Genomic DNA, 18,203 nt, shown 5'->3' on the forward strand with positions numbered 1-18,203 from the left:
CTAGTACAAGGTCATCATCAAGGTCTATTATTTCCTCCTGATTGAATGCTTTCTATTGCAGCTTTAGAATCTGTCCACCCAGTCCGGTCTAACCTCCTCCACCCACTGTAAACTAATAATAATTGCTACCATTTCTACTGTGTATATAGATAAAATGTCTGTTCATCTTTTCCATGCATACAATTAAAGTCTGGAATGAATATCCCCATTCCCACATTTCCCTTTGAATTTTCAATAAGATTTATGTGTCGTCAGGGTCTAAAAATGCCACAATTCACCAAGTCATGAAAATATAGTCATTAAAATAAAATTGGATATAAAGCTATCAGGTGCCATACATTCAACCGAATATTATTGAAATGTTAATTTATGGAACTAGTTTAATTACTAAAGTGGAAATTCATTACAGAGATTCTTTTCAAGTATTTGTTTATTTTATTTTTATTTTTTATATGGGTTGGATTATTAGAAAATCTTGCACTGCTTTCGCTTCTCTGCTTAAAGGCTCTATTGTCACTTTTTTTTTTTTAAATCTCAATATGTTCTCTACATATCTAGGAGTCAGATCAATTTGGCAGAATAAAACCAGTCATGGCCAAGCATGAGGGGCTATATCACAGACTGCTGCTCTGACTTTTAATTAGATTATCAACACCAGAAAGGCTGCTTCTATACCCAAGACGTTTTGTAGAAAATAAACCATCAGCTGAAAAAAATAAGGTCTTTAACTATCTTCATTAAAAAAATAGCATATTTGTATCAAAATGCTGTGTTCAAACTTTTTTTTACTTGCAAGTTTGTGTACCTTCCCTTTAAAGAAAATTATAAATGAACACCAATAATTCAAGTTACTATATATTTACTCCAAATCAATGTCATGAACTCCATTTCTTTAATCATTTTTATTTTTTATTACTTTTGTCGATTTCAATTTATTTTACTGCCAAGCACTATGAGTTTCAATTTTCAGTTGAGTGTATTTCCTATTTTTAGAGCAGCAGGACATTGTTCCACAAGGAAAAGCCTTTTTTTTTTAAACTAGAATTGTTTTTTTCTCTTCAGAACATGAATGGAACTGTTTAACAGAAATAAAAATAGCTAATAATAAAAAAAGATAGAAAAAAACAAGTATTCTGAAAATATTTCTGTAATTTCAGTAATCCGTAATTGATCTGATATAGCAATAATACTTTTTTTTTATTAACATATTTATAACCATGTACATCATTGTCAGGTAAAGAGCAACAAAACTTGGCACTCAAGCCTATAACCACCAAACATTATGTCCATTATGAGCAATAAATCTAAAATATTCACAGTCCATGTATATCTATGTAATTATAGCAACTTTGAAAAAACTAAAAGGCAAATTGGTCGGCTGCATAATTTATTCAGACATAGGTTTAAGTTTCTTATTAAATATATCTAATGTGTCAAAGGCAGCTCAGAGCCCCTCTGGCTGAACAACTATCATGTCCTGTTCTCCAGCAGACTCTCAAAGTCAGGAGAGCAGACCATTTTGTGTCTGATGTTCCCCAATACTGTCAGGTTTCCAGATCTTTCGGCTGCTTGAACAGAAACCAGCTCCTGAAAAGAAAATTGGTATAGCAGAAAATGTTTAGAAAGGATGTGATAATTATTTAAATTATGAAATAAATTAGATTAAGGCGATAGGTAACCCATAATACCTGCAGGAAAGAGCACGTTGTCCCTAGAGACACGTCGAGGGTCACTTGTCCCAGGATGAGCTGCACCCGGCCAGACTTTCGCACCAGCATCTTTCCAACAACACCCTCCCTCAGATCTTTCAAGTTGCAGCTGTTGTCATCGGCTACCTCTTCCTGTAGCAAATCCATGAAATGGTTATACATGTGACCAACATCCGTCCACGTGGATTAAAACACCACCGCCTCCTTCATCTACCTGTGACTCGGTCTTCAGAAGCACGGACTGACCGTCCTCCGACTGAACCTCGGTTTTTATCGGCTTGTGCTCCTTGGTGGGCGGCTGGCCGGGCAGCGAGTCGGGCAGCTGGATGAAGAACAGCTCCTCCCCTTTGCTCAGACTCCATTTGTGTAGCAGGTCAGGAAGAACTTCAGGCTCAGGGAGAGGAGGAGGCCTGAAAGTGGCTTCAGCCTGTTTTATCTCCACTTCCTCTGGCTCTTGTTTCACTGTAGATGTGTTCAGACAGAATCTTTATGCATGCACCTATGATAATAACATTGCACACAGACTTGCAAAGTTGATAAGAGCATTAATTCAGGTTTCAGAATCTGATCAGATGCATGAGGCCCTGATACTTTTGCGCCCACCTTCAACTGAAGGGTCCGTGGCTTCATCCAGGTCTGTCTTTTCTATTTTAACAGCAGCACTGTTGAATTCTTCCTTGAATCCCCACCCTGACACAGCCAGGGGAAGCTGGACAGGGCAGCTCTTCTGCTCACTCCTCAGGAAAGGGTCGTCTATGAACTAAATCAGGTTAAAAACACATTTGTTTAGGATTGCCTTCGACTGTTCTAGTTAAAAAGTTCAACTGAAACATGACTAGTTCATTTCTTTTCTTTTTATGTTCTTTAGTCCAACTGCTTTTAATGTTCTTTCTTGTTTCTGCATCTTTTTTTATTTATTTATTCATTTTTTTCTTCTACTTGCTCTGATTGTGTTTTATTTTCCTATATTTTAACCATGTAAAGCACTTTGCATTGTCTTTGTACTGAATTGTGCTGTAAAAAATAAAATTGCCTTTCCTTGCCTTAATAAACACAGAGTTAGCCACAAAATGAAACAGAGAAAACAGTGGTCTGAACACCGACGGACTCACGTTTTCTCGCTCAAGTTTGCGCAGAATCTCTTTGGTTTCCTCCTCAGTCTCCCTCTTCTCCTTCTTAATGTTGATGATGGGTGAAGGTCCCATGCTCGGTGCATCTCTTTCACTCTCGTAGCCTCCTGTGTGGGATGATGAGCTCCTTTTACATCAATGCAAAAGACACCGGCATGAATTCATTATTAGCTGCCTGTCCAGCTCCAGTCCCACCTCTTCTTTTCATCATCATCTCTGCAGGCCCCTGCTCAAAGATGGAGTGAGACTGGATGACCTCGCTACGCCCGCGGCCCCTGCCCCTCTCTCTTGGGCCTCGACCTCGCTCAGTGCCCCTCTGCTCTCGCCTCGGCCCACCTTCGACCTTTGGTCTGTTGTAATAAAACAGACAGCCATTAAGAAGTCAGAAAAACAAAGAAACACTTTTTTTTTTAATTTAAAGCTCCTCTGAACTCACTCTTCTTTGACTTTTCGGCCAATGATGTTGGGGGTAAAGATTTTCTAAAAGCATAAACAAAGACACTGGTTAGAGATCAGACAGTAATTCACTTAATTTCAAATATATTCTGGTTCCAGATGAATTCTCTCACTGGAACAAAAGTAAAGAGGCCCACCTTTAGTTTCAGATGAGTCACAATCAATGGGGGGAAAATGGTTAAAACAGAGAAATAAATTAAAAGAAAATGATATTAAGCAGATTATTCTCCTTCTTATGAAACTCACCATAACTGTATTACTAATCAGAAGGAGGATGAGGTGATTTCTTCTTTAATAAAAGAAGGGCTGCATCACATATCAGCACTGATATCGGTATCGACCACTGTTAATAATTTCTAAGCATATCTGCATCGATCCAATAAATAAAACTGGGCCGATATAAAAAAAATATATTCATTTGTATGTAGCTGCTGTTTTTGTTTCAGGAGGAGATTATTGGTCATGTGGTGTTTGTTTGGTCATGTGAAACTGGTGTAATGAAGCACAGGAATGTGGTTGTGTACCTGAAGCAGAGAAACAATTTCAGCACTTTGATCAGTCTTTAATGGTGTTTAAAGGTAGGGGGATACAATTGTTTATTCGCCATAATGTTAATATTATTATCAGGTTTGACCCAGATTTTCATATCTGTGCGTCCCTAAATAAAAGGCCTGAAGTAAATAAGATGGAAACCTCAATCTCTTTAAACAACTACCATCCATTATCATGTCCCTCAAACAGTTTCCTGTATTATATAGATGTACATTAGTGCTATAGGGTCTATTCTAAAATAATAAAAAATTCAGGAGGTGCCATCATTTTACAGCATCCATTTTGTTTAGATTATGTTAAAAATAAAGGTATATGGAGAAATCGGATGTTTACTTGAATCAGCTACATCTCTTACAGGAGACCAGCCAACTGGAAACTCAAATATCTGACCTCTTTCTTTGATCTATGAATGTTTCAAACCTCAGTGCTAACTCGAGGCTGATAGCAACAGGCGAAATCAAAGTTTGAGATTTTTATCATCAGCGAGGTTCTAAAAATTAGGTCAGATGGAGCACAGCGACACAAGAAATTAATCAAAGCTGACTTTATTTTCTGAGAAAAGTTGAGACATGTCAGGCGGAGGGAGAGAGCAACATTTTGAGCAGCTAACAATAAGGCTGAATGAGGCGCAGCAAGGGTGTGTTTTGTTTCTGTGAGCTTTTCACCCATGTCTGTGTTGGAACGTGCTGGATATATCAGCAGCTTTATTTCAGAGTTTAGTTGTAGGAAAGCTGATGTTTTAGTAATAGTTAAAGCAGTAACAGCTGGTATAGACGTTAAACACTGTAATCATTAATAATGTCCAACTTTAAAAATATAAAGTGCTTCTAAAATTAATAATTACTAAAAAAATATTCTCACTGCTGTTCTTATATTCTTTGATGCCATTTGCTTTTAACGAGAAGTCAGTTCAGGTCACAGCTTTGCGAAAACTGGACACTTTAAATGAATGGAAATCTTATCAGTTTGTTTCCAGTTCAATGGTTTCCTCCCAATGGTCAATTAAAACATGCCATCCAAAGATGATCTACAGGAAATTACCTTCTTTACTCCTCCTAGTGTCAGGTCTCTGGATCGCACGGCTGGAAGACGGCCAGGAGAGATCCCCGCTGGCGGTCGACGACCCATCAGCGGTCCTACGCTGCCGCTGCCTCCAGGGGCCGGAGCCCGCTGACCACCGTGGCCTCCTGAGTCTGCCATCCTGAACTGAGGAGAAATTCAACTTTATTCTTTACAGTTTACTCTTCTTCTTATACTTGTTCCAATGGGTTCCTGTGTGAAAATGAAAAAAGGGAAACATCTAGGCCAGGCATAGTCTTCCACTCTACCGGCATTATGAAATAATTTTTGCATTTTCTTGTATTTGTGAATTGATTTTGCGAACATTTAAATCGAACCTGAATTAAATTAGACGCCTTATTTTGTTTCTTTATATGTGAAAGTAAACAAACTAAATGCTGCCATGAAAAGCAGACGTTTCTCTATAATCCAAGGTACGGGTGTGGACAGGTGAAGGGCTGCCTTAGATAAAGAAAACAGAACCACCGCCCAGTTTAACATTACCAGTTCAAACAAGCAGTCTTAACCTTTAACCCCACATAACTGGTTTTACATTTTAGTGGATGAACAAAGTTTTATGAAATTTTACTTCTTTCAAAATGCTTTTATTGGGACTTTAATTTCTCTTTACATCTTGTTATTTAATTTCTAATAAAAACAAATTGAGTTCATCATAGATTTTACTGTTGCTTGCAAGATACTAGAAGGAAATGCACAATATCATAGCTGCATAATGTATTATAATAATAGTATTTTTAATGGTGTTGTTAGTAATAGATGGTGGATGTACACAGTGTGCACAGATATTTATGGTTAAACACTTTTATAACAGTTTAGATCAAAGTTCAAACTGCTACTAACCATTAAAGGAATCAAAAACTAAACTAAGTTTAGGAAAAGACAAACAAGTAATAATTGATCTAAGGAGATATTATTTACTGTAAACAAGATTATCTATTTAATCTATTTTTGCTTTTTTTTATCCAACAATGTGGCTCTTAGTAGGTATGTGATGATCTTTTACATACATCATAAAACATTATACATTTAATAAACAAAATAAAGATCCCTAACACGTGGCCATATTACAACAGACAGTCACATGAAGTCAGCACTATAGTTTACAGGAAGTCATTAAACACATCCAACATGGATTCCGGTTTATTTCGGCTACCTACTTGTTATTCCTCTGAGATCCTCCTTCTGGATTTTAATTCACAGCCTGATATTCATCACAGACTGCTGGATAGCAGCTCGAGCTGTTTGCTACCGAGCTCTGACGTCACGCACGGCGCCATGACACGACGAAGTTGTTCTTCCGGTTTCTGACTTCACGAGATTCAGAGCTGCGCTGCGCACATATTCCCGCATATTCGGCTGTTTGTTGCGCAATGTTTGACGCAGACATGATCTTAACGAAGAACCTGTGAGGCGTTCTGCAACACATTTTTCTCTTAAAAGAACTGAGGTTATTTTTACGAAAAAGAACATAAAAAGTACAGCAAGGAGATTTTGATTTCATTAAGAAGATTTTGCTTTTTAAGATATAATTTAAAGTTATAAGTACATAAAATAAATTATGAAAAACCACATTGTTTGCAAGACAAAATTCAAAACATTTTTAAATACTATTTATCAGAAATTGTGTCTTCGACCTTATAAATATTTTACTCTTTTTTGTCTTCAAAATGTCGGCATCTCAAATATATCACAGATGCAAACTCACTGGTCAAAGACGTGTAAGGAATTCATATTAATTCATCTGCTGTTGCAGACATTATCTCAGAAAATAAACAAGGAAAATCCCTACCTTTACTTTTAGTATGTATATTAAAATTGGAAAAAATCCCAAGTTAAAAACCCCTGACTCACCTGGAGTGTTGGATGCTTTAGTCTCATCTAATTAAAGTTTTTTTTTTTTTTTAGTTGGGAGATGATAAAGTATCTTGCTAGTTGTTATAAACTTAAATATAGCTCCATAGCAATGCATAAACTTAGGAGGAATGTTAATTTTTGTAGCCGTTTGCTAAGCTATGATGAGTATTACACATATTCTCTAAACTGATGGTATATTTTCTTGTCTTTTCTATAGTCATTAAAGAGTAAGATCAATGTACCAGATAGTATTTATAACCCTGGTAAATATAGAGTATACATTAATAATAAAATGTTTCTAAATAAGCTATCCAAAAAAAAGTATGAATTGGAAAAGAAGGCTTCTGTTCAACTTTTAAAAATTACCAGGGATTTAAATCCCCTTTATGCAAGTCCTTAAATTTGTCTTAGTTTTTTTCATTGCTTCTTTTACTATTGATTTTAAAGAGAACATAAAGTTTTTGTTTGTTTGTTTGTTTGTTTTTTCAATTCAACCATGTTAATAAAAGTAGTCTCACTGATGTGGGTTTGCCTTACATACTGTTAAAGTAAGTGTTTAAAGTTGTTTTTTATTCTTTTTACACAGGTCCTTATTTATTTAATCAATGTTTAGTAGTTTAAAAAAGGCAAGTGGGATAAGATATTTAAGCAATCCCATCGAAAAATGCATGAAAAAATATTATTTATATATAACTACTAATATTCATATAAGCTGGTACACAATGTAAAAAGATAAAACGAATATTATGCCTATAGTGACAAATATAATCAGAATGCGGAAGATATCTTCCTAACTGGGACGCTATGAAGGACCCCTCTTGTTTTTACCCTTTGGCGCCCCCTAATGGCAGGACTTTATTTTGCAAAATAAATACAATCACCTTTTCAACACAGAGGGTTTTGGGGAAAGGATTGTCATGCTGTGACTGATGATGGATGACTGCAGCTTAATTACTCTGTGAGGCTATCAGTTATCTCTGCTTGCCTGATAATAAGCGAAGCTTTTCAATACTGCTCACAGTCTGTGAAATAACCGTAATATATCGTGGTCATTTTGAAACTAGAAAATGGTGTGTCTGTGGGAGGACTGCTCCCTCCCTTTGAGTCTGACCTATATCATTATATTATCTTAATCCTGTGTTTGTATCCATTGTTTTAGCAGATTATCATAATAATCTGAGGACGGTTCCTCAAATGGAATCCAAAATGAAGCACAAATAATAATTTATTTCTCTGAAAATAATGCCAGTGGAAATCTGCTTACTTGGGATTTATACAGTGGCATCCCTGGACCCTAGGATAGGACAGGAAGTGGGGGGAGAAGCCCTGTAGAGTTAGTCCATATGGCAGAACAGTTGGCACGTATATTTTTTAGGTCTTGGTGGCACTCTCCATAATCTACTGGGGCATCACTCAGATGGAAATCAGAAGTTAATCTCTTGTGAATTTGCTAAGGGAGGATGTAAAACATGACTTCTTTCTCAGTTACACGTCCAGTGCCTATAATGTCACCATCACTTAGAGTTGACATTTAGTCGAGGAGTGTGCAGACTACATTGGAGTGAGTGTGTGCACAGATTCTGCACCTCAGGATGGATTTACTCCCGGGTGACGTGTTGTGTATGGTTGGCTGGTGAAATCGTGATGCTGACGAGGTCGACTCTGCATGCACCCCCTGCTGTGGTCGTGTTTCAGTGTACAGATTTTTTGTCTTTCAGGGGGATAATGGTTTTTTTTGTTTGTGCAACTGAACGGGAGTGAAAGTAAACACCACGAAGAGATCAGAGGAGAAATGAGACTGGGAGGAGGGGATGAAGGGGAGGGTGGATGGGGGTTAGGCTGTTTGTGTGACAGGGGGAGAGAAACAGTCAGGAGGAGAAAGAAGAAGCAGAAAGGAGCCTGTGAGTGCGTTTGTTTCACCTTCTAATCAGTTTTCCTCAGGGACAGATCAGAAGCAGCATCAGTGGAGGAAAGTGGAAAGCAAGAGACGGTGCTGTGACGTTGGAAACATCTCCCATCACAGATACGAGCCTCAGACGAGTAAGGGATTAAACTATTCTGCTTATTCAAGATTTTAAATGCTCACATGAGATCTGCTATGTTGTTTTATTCCAATAACTATGAACTTGTTTCTGTTACTTCCTCATCCTCCCCGTGTGTCTCTAAAGGAGTATCTAACATTTAACCATATATCAATAAATGAACTATAATGATTTTCATTTTAGTAGCATACTTATGCATGTGCAGCTTATGTTTTTACAGTTGGGAAGATTTTGATTACTTACTATTGTAATAGGACTATGATCATTTTAAATTATTGCTTTAATTTGTGCAGAGCAACCAACAGCTTTATGTTTTTGTCACACTAATCTGATGTTGAATCTTAACTCTACTTAAAAGAAAGAATTTGAAACAATTTAAAAACTCTGTTATTTTCTTCTTTTTTTAAATCAAAATGTGATTTATTTCTAGGAAGAAACAGTTGACACTAAATTTCACCCAAAAATGCTTTAATTGCTTTGTATTTTAATTAGCATAATTGCTGCAGGTCAATATCTGTGCGTTGCGTGTTTTGGACAGAGATGAGTAACTCAGTGCATGCATGCATGAGCTGATAAATGATGATCTATGATGGAAACTCATTGTAATTATCAGTGAAAACCAGCTGTCTTGTTTGGAGCAGCTGTCTATTAAAGTAGAGATAATTGGCTCGGTTTTCTTCTCAAAGCACTGATCTACAAATGAGGCCACGCAGTGGAAGGGTTTGAATGATATTAAGACCCATGTCTGAACTGTGCTCACACGTTCCTGATCCAAAAGTAGTGCAAACGGAGAGGCGTAGGGCTTTGATGACCGGTCCTGTGAGAATCTGTCTCCCTGTCCCAGTTTCTGTCGCTGAAAAGGCTCCATGGTTATAAAAGAGAGCAAGCAGCTGTAAAGCAGACGCATGAAGACACACGTGATGCACCCCTCCGTTCTGCACGGTCCTTGTGTGAATGGGTTACCTCAGAAATTTCACAGTTCAAAGGCTTTATTGAGCTGCTGCAGCCTGTCCATCATCCTGACTGCAGAGCATCTTAGCGGTCAAAAAATGACTCCACAACATGCTTGGCTTTTATAGCATCACAGAGACAACAAAAGCAGCGTGTTATTTTTAGCAGTGTCTTTGAATTTGCATATGTTCAGAGGAAGCGTGCGTTTTACAAGAAAAAAAGTGCACTGTTAGGTTGTAGAGATGCTGTAATATGAGCATGATTTAATGCATTGCAAAATCAGGCAGTCAACAAGATGATACAGTGCATGTTGTTGGAACTTTATGTAATAGGGCAACATTAAATATTGCATAGTTAAGAAGAAGAATAAAAAAGGATGCACTTTTTTTATTGAAAATGGAATTTTTAATTGAGGCTTTCATTTGAATTCAGTCCTCTTTAATCTAATTTACCTCCATTAAACTCAGTTAAGTTAAATAGTAAATAATGGAGTCCACCTATGTGCAATGTCATTTCTTTATAAATCCAGCTGTTAGACTTTGTAAAAGAAATGTCAACAAACAGAATCACGAAGACCAAAAAACACAGCAGAATGGGAGACAATGTTAAGTAGAGTTAGGATATAAACCAGGATTTTCAGATTTAAATCTCTCACAACTGGTCAGTCGACCTTTCAAGTATGTAAAGAGGATAGCACACCTGCAAACCTACCCAAACATGACCCTCCACCTGAAGTGATGGACAATCAGAGAAGAAAACAGAGAAGCAGACCTTTGGTAACACTGGGGGAGCTGCAGAGATCCAGCTCCTCTGTTTTTTTATAAATATAGCCTTTATAAAGATTGAAGCCTTTCGGTCACAATCAGTCGACATATGTGCAAAGACATGCAAACCTTTAGAGTTGATGGAGAGTTGAGTGGATTTAAAAGGATGATAATCCTGGATGAAAAATAAATCATATGTACGGAAATAAACTGGGTCTAATACTTTAAGCAGGACATTGACAGCAAACATTCAGCCAGAGCTAGAATCAAATGTATCAGAGTGAATTATTGTGCTGTAATTGACCATTTCTAGTTTCAACCGGAACCAACAAAAGCGGAAATCTATATTCACAGATAGTCCACAGTCAGTCTAATGGATTTTGAGCTATTTTGCAAAGAAAATGCACGTGTAACATTTTAACTTTAGTCATGTAAAGCTGGTAACTATAAATTAAAGATCTACAACATGGAGTGTTGATTAAGGGGATGTGAATACCGATGCATGTCACAGATTTTGTTAAAGCTTGTTAACACATATGTTTACTTCCACTTTATATTTTTGTGCTGCTTGTTTGTTTATCCTGTTTATCACATTCGATCAATATTAAAATGCACACTTCAAGGAACTGCAGTTCGCTGTATTGTAAAATAAGATGGCATACATCCAGATGGCTGAATATTACTGGAAAAGTATAGAGTGGAGGCCTAAGGGGAAAACTCAGCCAAAGTGCATCCTCTGAACAGTCTTCCCCTCAGTTAAGAGGCGAGAAGGCAGCAGCTAATAAACAAACGCAGACTGTGCCAAGTTCAGTGCTCTGGGCTGTGTGCAGCCACCTGAAACAAACAAGCAGCGAGGAGGACATGATCGTTCATCACTTGCTGCTACAGATGCTCAAACCTCCCCAGTTGTTTCTGTGCGAAGTTGCGTTTCCTTCACTTGTTCTGCCGTTCTCTGCAAAATTCCAGCAGGGAGGTAGAGATGTTGAATGAGTTTCCTGTAGTTTTTGCTCCTGCTGACAGTTCCAAGTTTGTTTATGACCCCTTCCTTGACAATCACAGGAGAAGACTGAGGGAGGCTGCTAATGTGTGGCTGCTTGGAGACTGCTGTAGGTGGATTATGAAATGCACAGGCAAAACAGAGGCTACTCACTCTGCTGGGAGCATATTGGAGTTGTGTAATAACTGCAAATGTCAGTTAAGGGCAAGAAAAGGGATGTGGAGTGGAAAAATGTTCAAAGAATGAATAAAAAGCTGCCACATAAATCCCTAAATGAGAGTCTCATTAAATTCTGTCAGAAATGTGTTCATCCATGATGTTTTCTGCTGTTGCTCAGAGCTGACTTTAGTCCCAATGTTTAAGAAGAATCTGCACAGATCAAGGCACTGCTATCACAGGGTGTTTAGATCAGCCTAACCGTGCGTTTTTATCTCCTAATATAACGGCAGATGAGAGAAATGGACGCCCCTCTCGCCACTCCTTGCAACATCCAGATCTGTGAGGTGACCTGTGATTCCTTCCGCATCATGTGGGATATGCCTCCAGAGGACACAGCCAGAGCGACGCATTTCTTCATCGACCTGAGCCGCAAAGAGAGCAGGGACCCGAACCGCTTCAAACACAGGGTATGAAACTGCTGCCTTATATCATCCCCTACCTGCAGGGCAGCTGCTCTGTGTACTCTTCATTAACACCTTTTCAAAATTCAAAATGGATTTAAAAAAAAGCACAAGATGAAAAAAAATAAACCAATTTTTTTAGAGTATTGGGTCTGAATAGATCTTGGTATTCTGTATTTTGTTGGATTTGAAAATGAACACAGACTGGCTGTTCCCTTTCAGTCTCTTCTAATTGAGGAAAAAGGCAAAATAGCTACAGTCAACAGCTGCAGGCTGGTGATTCAGTTGTGCATTATTTTCTTTTAAAGTGAACAAAGGCTGACAATATCAGCTGCAGGAGTGAGCAGCTTTAAACCTAATTACATCCAGTGCACTTCATAAATTAACCGCAGCAATAAAGGAAGATAGTATATATTAATAGTATTAAGCAATATGAATTCATTTGGATATAAAACTAATAATAAGATTGATATTCCAACGTTGATGTTTTTGTGTCTAATCAGTCATTAATGCAATATTTGGAACACCCTAATATAGCTGAACCTTCTGTAGCCTCTACAGCTTCACATCTGCACTCTGCTTCTTTAATGAATTTAACTAATGAATCCAGATGTGTTCTATTTACGAAACCCCCCTGGAAGTTTTACACTTATTAACAGCATTAGCTGCAGTTTGGGCTCTGTGTAAAACCAAGAGTTTGCAGGCTAACTAGCTAACCTGAAAAGGTGAGTTTTAGTGAACATTAAGAAAAAACAAGCAAGAATTACTTTTGGGGGGTTAGCAAGTAAGACATCTTTATTTGTATGCAGACTTCTGCTACCTATAGGCTTTATTATCATACGTATAACTAGATTAATTGCATTTTCAAATATTTGACACATATCTTTTTGCCATGGGTGGTACAGTGTTGGGCACTTATGATAGGAAAGCTCATCTGTTGTTGAACCTCCAGCGAGTTTTCTAATAAAAAGTCAGTGGGAAGTGACCTTCCAGTGTAGGTTGATGGTGCATGAAAGAACTGTTTTATAAATTAGCCTTCAGGTTTTCAGTCATCTCTAGAATATGTCTCCCACCTCTTACCTAAAATTGTTGGTGTGTTAGACACTTCCTTTAGTTAAAGACTGCAGCACTATTAATGCACTATGCACCTCTTCCCTTCATAAAATACATTTCATCCCAGCACTGCGTGTACTGAGCCTGTAACATTATAAATGCCACGCCCCCCCACCATGGACTATTCTCCCTGCTGGGGAGAGGCTTCAAAGTATCTGATGCAGGTCCAGCAGATTCTAAAACATTTTCTTCCCCACTACCATTAGACAGCTGAACTGTTGAGAAATCTCTGCATCATGTCACAGACTCAGCATCAAACTGACAACACCAAAACAAAACACTGCATATTTGCACCATATATATTAATGCTCTGAGGTTCAATATAAATGCGTTTTTTTTTCACACAATGTTTTTTCTCCCACAGTTTGATCACTGCTGCACTTTAAGAAATGGAAGCTGTACACTCTGTGTATACAATATGACAATTAAAGTTGTCTAAGCACTAAGGAGCATCTTCAAAGACCCTTCCACCCAGCAGCTGTCAGATTTCATAACCATCATATTTTTTTTACATAAAATGATAGGCTGCATGTGCATTTTGTACATTTTAAATCACCCTTCTCAATTGCATATTAATTTGATCTCAGTTTATCATTTTCGATAAATTTACAGTATTTTTGCTTCTTCTGTAAACCTTTTATGTGCTCATGAAACACTATTCTATTTTATTCTATTCAATCTATTCTGTTGTATTCTATTCTACTCTATTATATTATATTGTATTCTATTCTGTTCTATTATATTTTACTGTATTCTGTTCTTTGCTATACCTTTTTTATTCTATTCACTTCTACTCTATTCTATTGTATTCTATTCTACTCTATTCAATTGTATTCTATTCTACTCTATTCTATTGTATTCTATTCTACTCTATTCAATTGTATTCTATTCTACTCTGTTCTATTGTATTCTATTCTGTTCTCTTCCATTGTATTCTACTGTATCCTGTTCTATTTTTATTCTATTCTGTCTTATTTTGTTCTGTTCTGTTCTATTCTATTTTGTGTTCTATTCTACTCTATTTTGTTTTGTTCTATTCTTTTCTAAGAAATCTAAATAATTTGCTATTTAAATATTTATGTATACTGCCATTAATTTTAAATTCAAAACCTTCTATCAATACAATAAATTTGCTATTTTGTTAAAAACAAAAAAAGCAGCTGCAGAGGGATTAGAGGAATAGAGCTGCAGAACCAGGGATATTTCACATTTCCACCTCCACTGATACTGTGATTACACTCCTCTTGTGTTTCTAGAACCTGTTTCATTTTGATGCCAACACTTTTGATGGAACCAGTTCCATGTACACATAAGAGTGAAATAATAATTTAAAAAAAATTTCCCTTCTGTGCAGCTGTGAAACCCTGACAGTAATTATGGCTTATTGCTCCAAGATGCTTTCTGTAACTGAAAAAATTCAGAAGGAAAAGCTTTGATGGGAAGAAGAGAAAGGATTCAGGAACAAGGTTATCTTCCCTTTCACACAGCTGTTGCCAAAGTGGCAAAAACAAACATTTGCATCAGAGATGTTTCCATGGATATGTAGACCACTAAGCTGGTAATTAGCTGTGCTGCTTAGAAGCCTTGGCCAAATCATAGCTGCTGATTTGATTAGATGTATCCTAGTCACATTTGCCATGGCTTCAGATGAAACACAACCCTAATAAGGGAACTTTCATGCAGAAAAACTATTGATTTAACAATTCCAGCTATTATTCATATTTTGCTCCTGACAAACCCTTATTACTGGATTTTCAGGATGTCCCAACCAAGCTGGTGGCTAAGGCTGTTCCTCTCCCCATGGCAGTGAGAGGACACTGGTTCCTCAGCCCGCGGACAGACTACTGTGTTGCTGTTCAAACAGCCGTCAGGCAGCCGGACGGTGACTACTTGGTGTCAGAGTGGAGCCCGGTGGTGGAGTTCTGCACTGGAGGTAAGGCTCATCATCTCGTACAATAACACAAAAAAACAAAATGCAAGGAACAATTTAAGATAAAGAAAATGTGTAAATAAACCTGAAGCTTTGTTGGAAAATTCTGACACATTACAAACAATTATTTGAATAGCATGGATTAGACCAGTGCAGTAGATTTCTAAAACCTGTTTTAATGATTGAATGAAGAGCTCCAAACCTTTTATCATAGTATATTCCAGTATATCTGTATAACAGCTTTCCATCCATTTTCCATTATGGTTAACCCAAACGGGATCGGTGCCTATTTTGAGGTGGGGTACACCCTGAGCAGGTCGCCAGTCCATTGCATTATAAAAACTTTCCAGATGTGGAAATTGAAATCTTTGAAAATTATTATTTTTTTATATTTAAACAAAACAAATTAAATTAGTTGTTGGAACCTGACAAAATTTTAAAAAAGCAGTGTGAATATTTTCGGGGTAGTCTGGGTATTTCCAGCATGTGAACTCATTTAACCTTATGCAGACATATTAGCACACTTAGTTATTGAAAGACTTATATTTTTAACTACGTACGTATAGGATGTGTTTAGAAGTAATTTAATTTGATGTAGGATTTTCTTTTCTCATCAGCGCCAGGCCCCTGCAGGTGGGTGTTTTAAGGGCGAGAAGGCTTTAGATTTAGGGAATGTTTACAAGAATTATCCACCCTCAGTATGAAGCTGGGAACTGAGGGGAGCAGAGAAGATCTGGATGAGATCAAAGAGGAACTTTGAGCTTTTCAAATTGTGAATTTGGATACTGTGAGTCAGGATGCATTGGGCTGGTTTTGCCACTTGGTTTTGCAGCGTGAACTCTGCAAAGATCTTAATTTGAACTCACTACTCCGGCTGCAGTGCTTCACATCAAACAAACAAGCTATAGAGATACGATGTGTTTTTGACAATAGGTAAAGCAGATCTGAGTTTCTTTCTATAAATGTTTGCAGATTATGCCATGGAACACCTTCAGCAGCTTCTTGACAAGGCCAACGGTTCTGCTGGACGATTGCTGAGATTCTCTGTATTCTATCGCAATCAACATCCCGAATACTTTGACTATGTCAGGTAGGAGCTGTTCTCCATGTCTTTGATTTGATTGCTTCCCCAGTTAAATAAAATCCTAATTTTCTTTCTATATCCTTAATTAGGAGGGAATGTGGAGGATTGATGCGTCCAGCACTTAAAGATAGCAGCGGGAGCCATGGCTCTCCAATCAACGGCAAACTCCACGGAGTCTTCTTCAGCTGCAATACAGAGTTTGACACGGGGCTTCCTCCCAAAGACTCTCCATACGGCCCCCTCCGATTTCAGATTCCTGCCGGACATCTGCTGAACCCAAACATCTGCCTGTACTTTGCAGACTTTTACTGCATGTACACAGCATATCACTATGTGGTGCTGGTGCTTGCACCCGTTGGCACAGAGGGAGACGACTTCTGTCGCACCCGCCTCCCAAGGCTGGACTTGGCCTCCAACCCCTTTCTGACCTATACTCCCCCCCAGAGGCAGGGGGAGGAGCCTGTGTTCTGCCACGCCAGTGATGTGATCCTGGAGGTGCTTTTTACAGAGCCGGTTGATTTGAATCAGGGAAGCGTGGAGCAGATCACTGGCCACCACCAGCTCATGAGTCTGACCACAGCCAATGCCAAGAAAGATCCAAGCTGCAAAGTGTGCAACATCAGCGTGGGGCGCTGAGGAAAGCCTTGAAATGCTTATTCAAATGTGCAGCACAAAAAGAACCACAACTAGGGAAAACAGCTGAGCAAATTGTGGGCTTGTCGAAGACAAAAGCCTTTCTTGGAGTATAATGAAGCTGCTTCCCACCTCCCTTCCTACTTTAAGTAGAAGAGTGTTTATGGACAGCCTCCTTGGATAATGTTTAGCAGCGATCTGTCTGTGTGTGTTAGCTCACCCCATCATGTTTCTGTTTTTTTATTTGATGCACTATGAATATGATGCTTCTGTCTTTAAGAAATGAGTTTTATAAACAAATATATCTCTATATATTTATATATATCACTGATTCTTGGGAATTTGGATAAAACAGGTTTTAATTTTGAAAATAAAAAGTTAGTTGGATTACAAAATCTGAAGGTATATTGTTATAGACCAAGGTCTTGGCTGTTCAGCAGTGTACAGGTGCAACCTCCTCATTTTGTATTTCTTTCATAAAATAGGCATTTTTCCAGTTATTACTTTGTTTTTGTCAACACCATCAGACACAATAAAAAGCTAATTATTTTTTATTTATTTGGTCTAATAAGTATTTAGAGTTTTTAAATCTTTATCTGGCATTGTTAGCACACATTTATGCTGTTAAATGTTGAATAATCATTTTTGTTAATTTTTTTTAACTGTATCATGTGTAGTCCTTTAAAATATCTAACATCAGATAACGTTTACTTTAAGCCTAAATAGAAAAAGTCATGTTTTTTTATTTAACAAACATATTTTTGTATTAAAAGAGACCATTACTTTAATGAGAGAACAGCACTGAAGAAACATATTGCAAGCATATTAATTTAAAACGAATAAAAAGCCCTCTGACGGTGGTGACTTTAGAACTGACGGTGGTGACAGTGGCCTCATTTCAACATACAATTCCAAACTGTATACAATTCAAGTCAATGGTTTCTTGCTTATTAACTTTATTTAACTATTTGGTCCAAAAAATAACAATCATGAGCACTGTGACAAATATTTTTCAAGGAATATAAGGTACAATTAAGAAATATCATTATCAGTCAGAATCATTCTCTGATGCTTTATTTTCTTGCGTGTGATTGTGTCCTGTTTGTCAGTTGTCATTCGTGCTGCATTATGGTAGAAATTTTGAACCTTCTGAGTAATTGCTTGAATATATGTAGGTTTTTTGTCAGTAGGCCTTCACACTTCTTTTGATATTCCCTGTTTCTTTTCCTTCTTTCCTTCACAGATAGCTGCTTCCTAGCCATAACTTCCTAAAATACATAAAGTCAAA

General features: G+C 37.6%; 2 protein-coding genes across 2 annotated transcripts; one reads left to right on the forward strand and one right to left on the reverse strand.

Annotated features, from left to right (window-relative positions):
- Positions 1-925: 925 nt before the first annotated feature.
- Positions 926-6,227, reverse strand: polr3d (polymerase (RNA) III (DNA directed) polypeptide D). Its single transcript, XM_038285700.1, has 9 exons — positions 6,081-6,227; positions 4,889-5,053; positions 3,276-3,319; positions 3,035-3,189; positions 2,822-2,946; positions 2,313-2,469; positions 1,924-2,171; positions 1,689-1,841; positions 926-1,587 (listed from the first exon to the last, which is right to left on the reverse strand). Exons 2-9 carry the CDS (start codon positions 5,045-5,047, stop codon positions 1,471-1,473), a joined length of 1,158 nt encoding a protein of 385 aa, XP_038141628.1. The 5' UTR covers positions 5,048-5,053; positions 6,081-6,227; the 3' UTR covers positions 926-1,470.
- A 1,955-nt stretch (positions 6,228-8,182) lies between these two features.
- LOC119783916 (phytanoyl-CoA hydroxylase-interacting protein) lies at positions 8,183-17,234 on the forward strand. Its single transcript, XM_038285658.1, has 5 exons — positions 8,183-8,821; positions 11,985-12,161; positions 15,027-15,201; positions 16,171-16,288; positions 16,372-17,234. The coding sequence occupies exons 2-5, from the start codon at positions 11,985-11,987 to the stop codon at positions 16,916-16,918; spliced, it is 1,017 nt and encodes a 338-aa protein (XP_038141586.1). The 5' UTR covers positions 8,183-8,821; the 3' UTR covers positions 16,919-17,234.
- Positions 17,235-18,203: the final 969 nt, after the last annotated feature.

This window comes from Cyprinodon tularosa, unplaced genomic scaffold (genome assembly GCF_016077235.1).
Source record: "Cyprinodon tularosa strain WSP-4 unplaced genomic scaffold, ASM1607723v1 ctg214, whole genome shotgun sequence".
Lineage (NCBI taxonomy): Eukaryota > Metazoa > Chordata > Actinopteri > Cyprinodontiformes > Cyprinodontidae > Cyprinodon > Cyprinodon tularosa.

Bases quoted from the DNA above. Each gene is read 5' to 3' on its own strand.
- polr3d (XM_038285700.1), bottom strand. From the start codon at position 5,047: ATGGCAGACTCAGGAGGCCACGGTGGTCAGCGGGCTCCGGCCCCTGGA. The intron at 2,947-3,034 runs GTGGGACTGGAG...CATCCCACACAG, and splicing joins GATGATGATGAAAAGAAGAG to GAGGCTACGAGAGTGAAAGA. The intron at 2,172-2,312 runs GTGGGCGCAAAA...ACACATCTACAG, and splicing joins CACGGACCCTTCAGTTGAAG to TGAAACAAGAGCCAGAGGAA.
- LOC119783916 (XM_038285658.1), top strand. From the start codon at position 11,985: ATGAGAGAAATGGACGCCCCTCTCGCCACTCCTTGCAACATCCAGATC. The intron at 15,202-16,170 runs GTAAGGCTCATC...AAATGTTTGCAG, and splicing joins GGTGGAGTTCTGCACTGGAG to ATTATGCCATGGAACACCTT. The intron at 16,289-16,371 runs GTAGGAGCTGTT...ATCCTTAATTAG, and splicing joins GAATACTTTGACTATGTCAG to GAGGGAATGTGGAGGATTGA.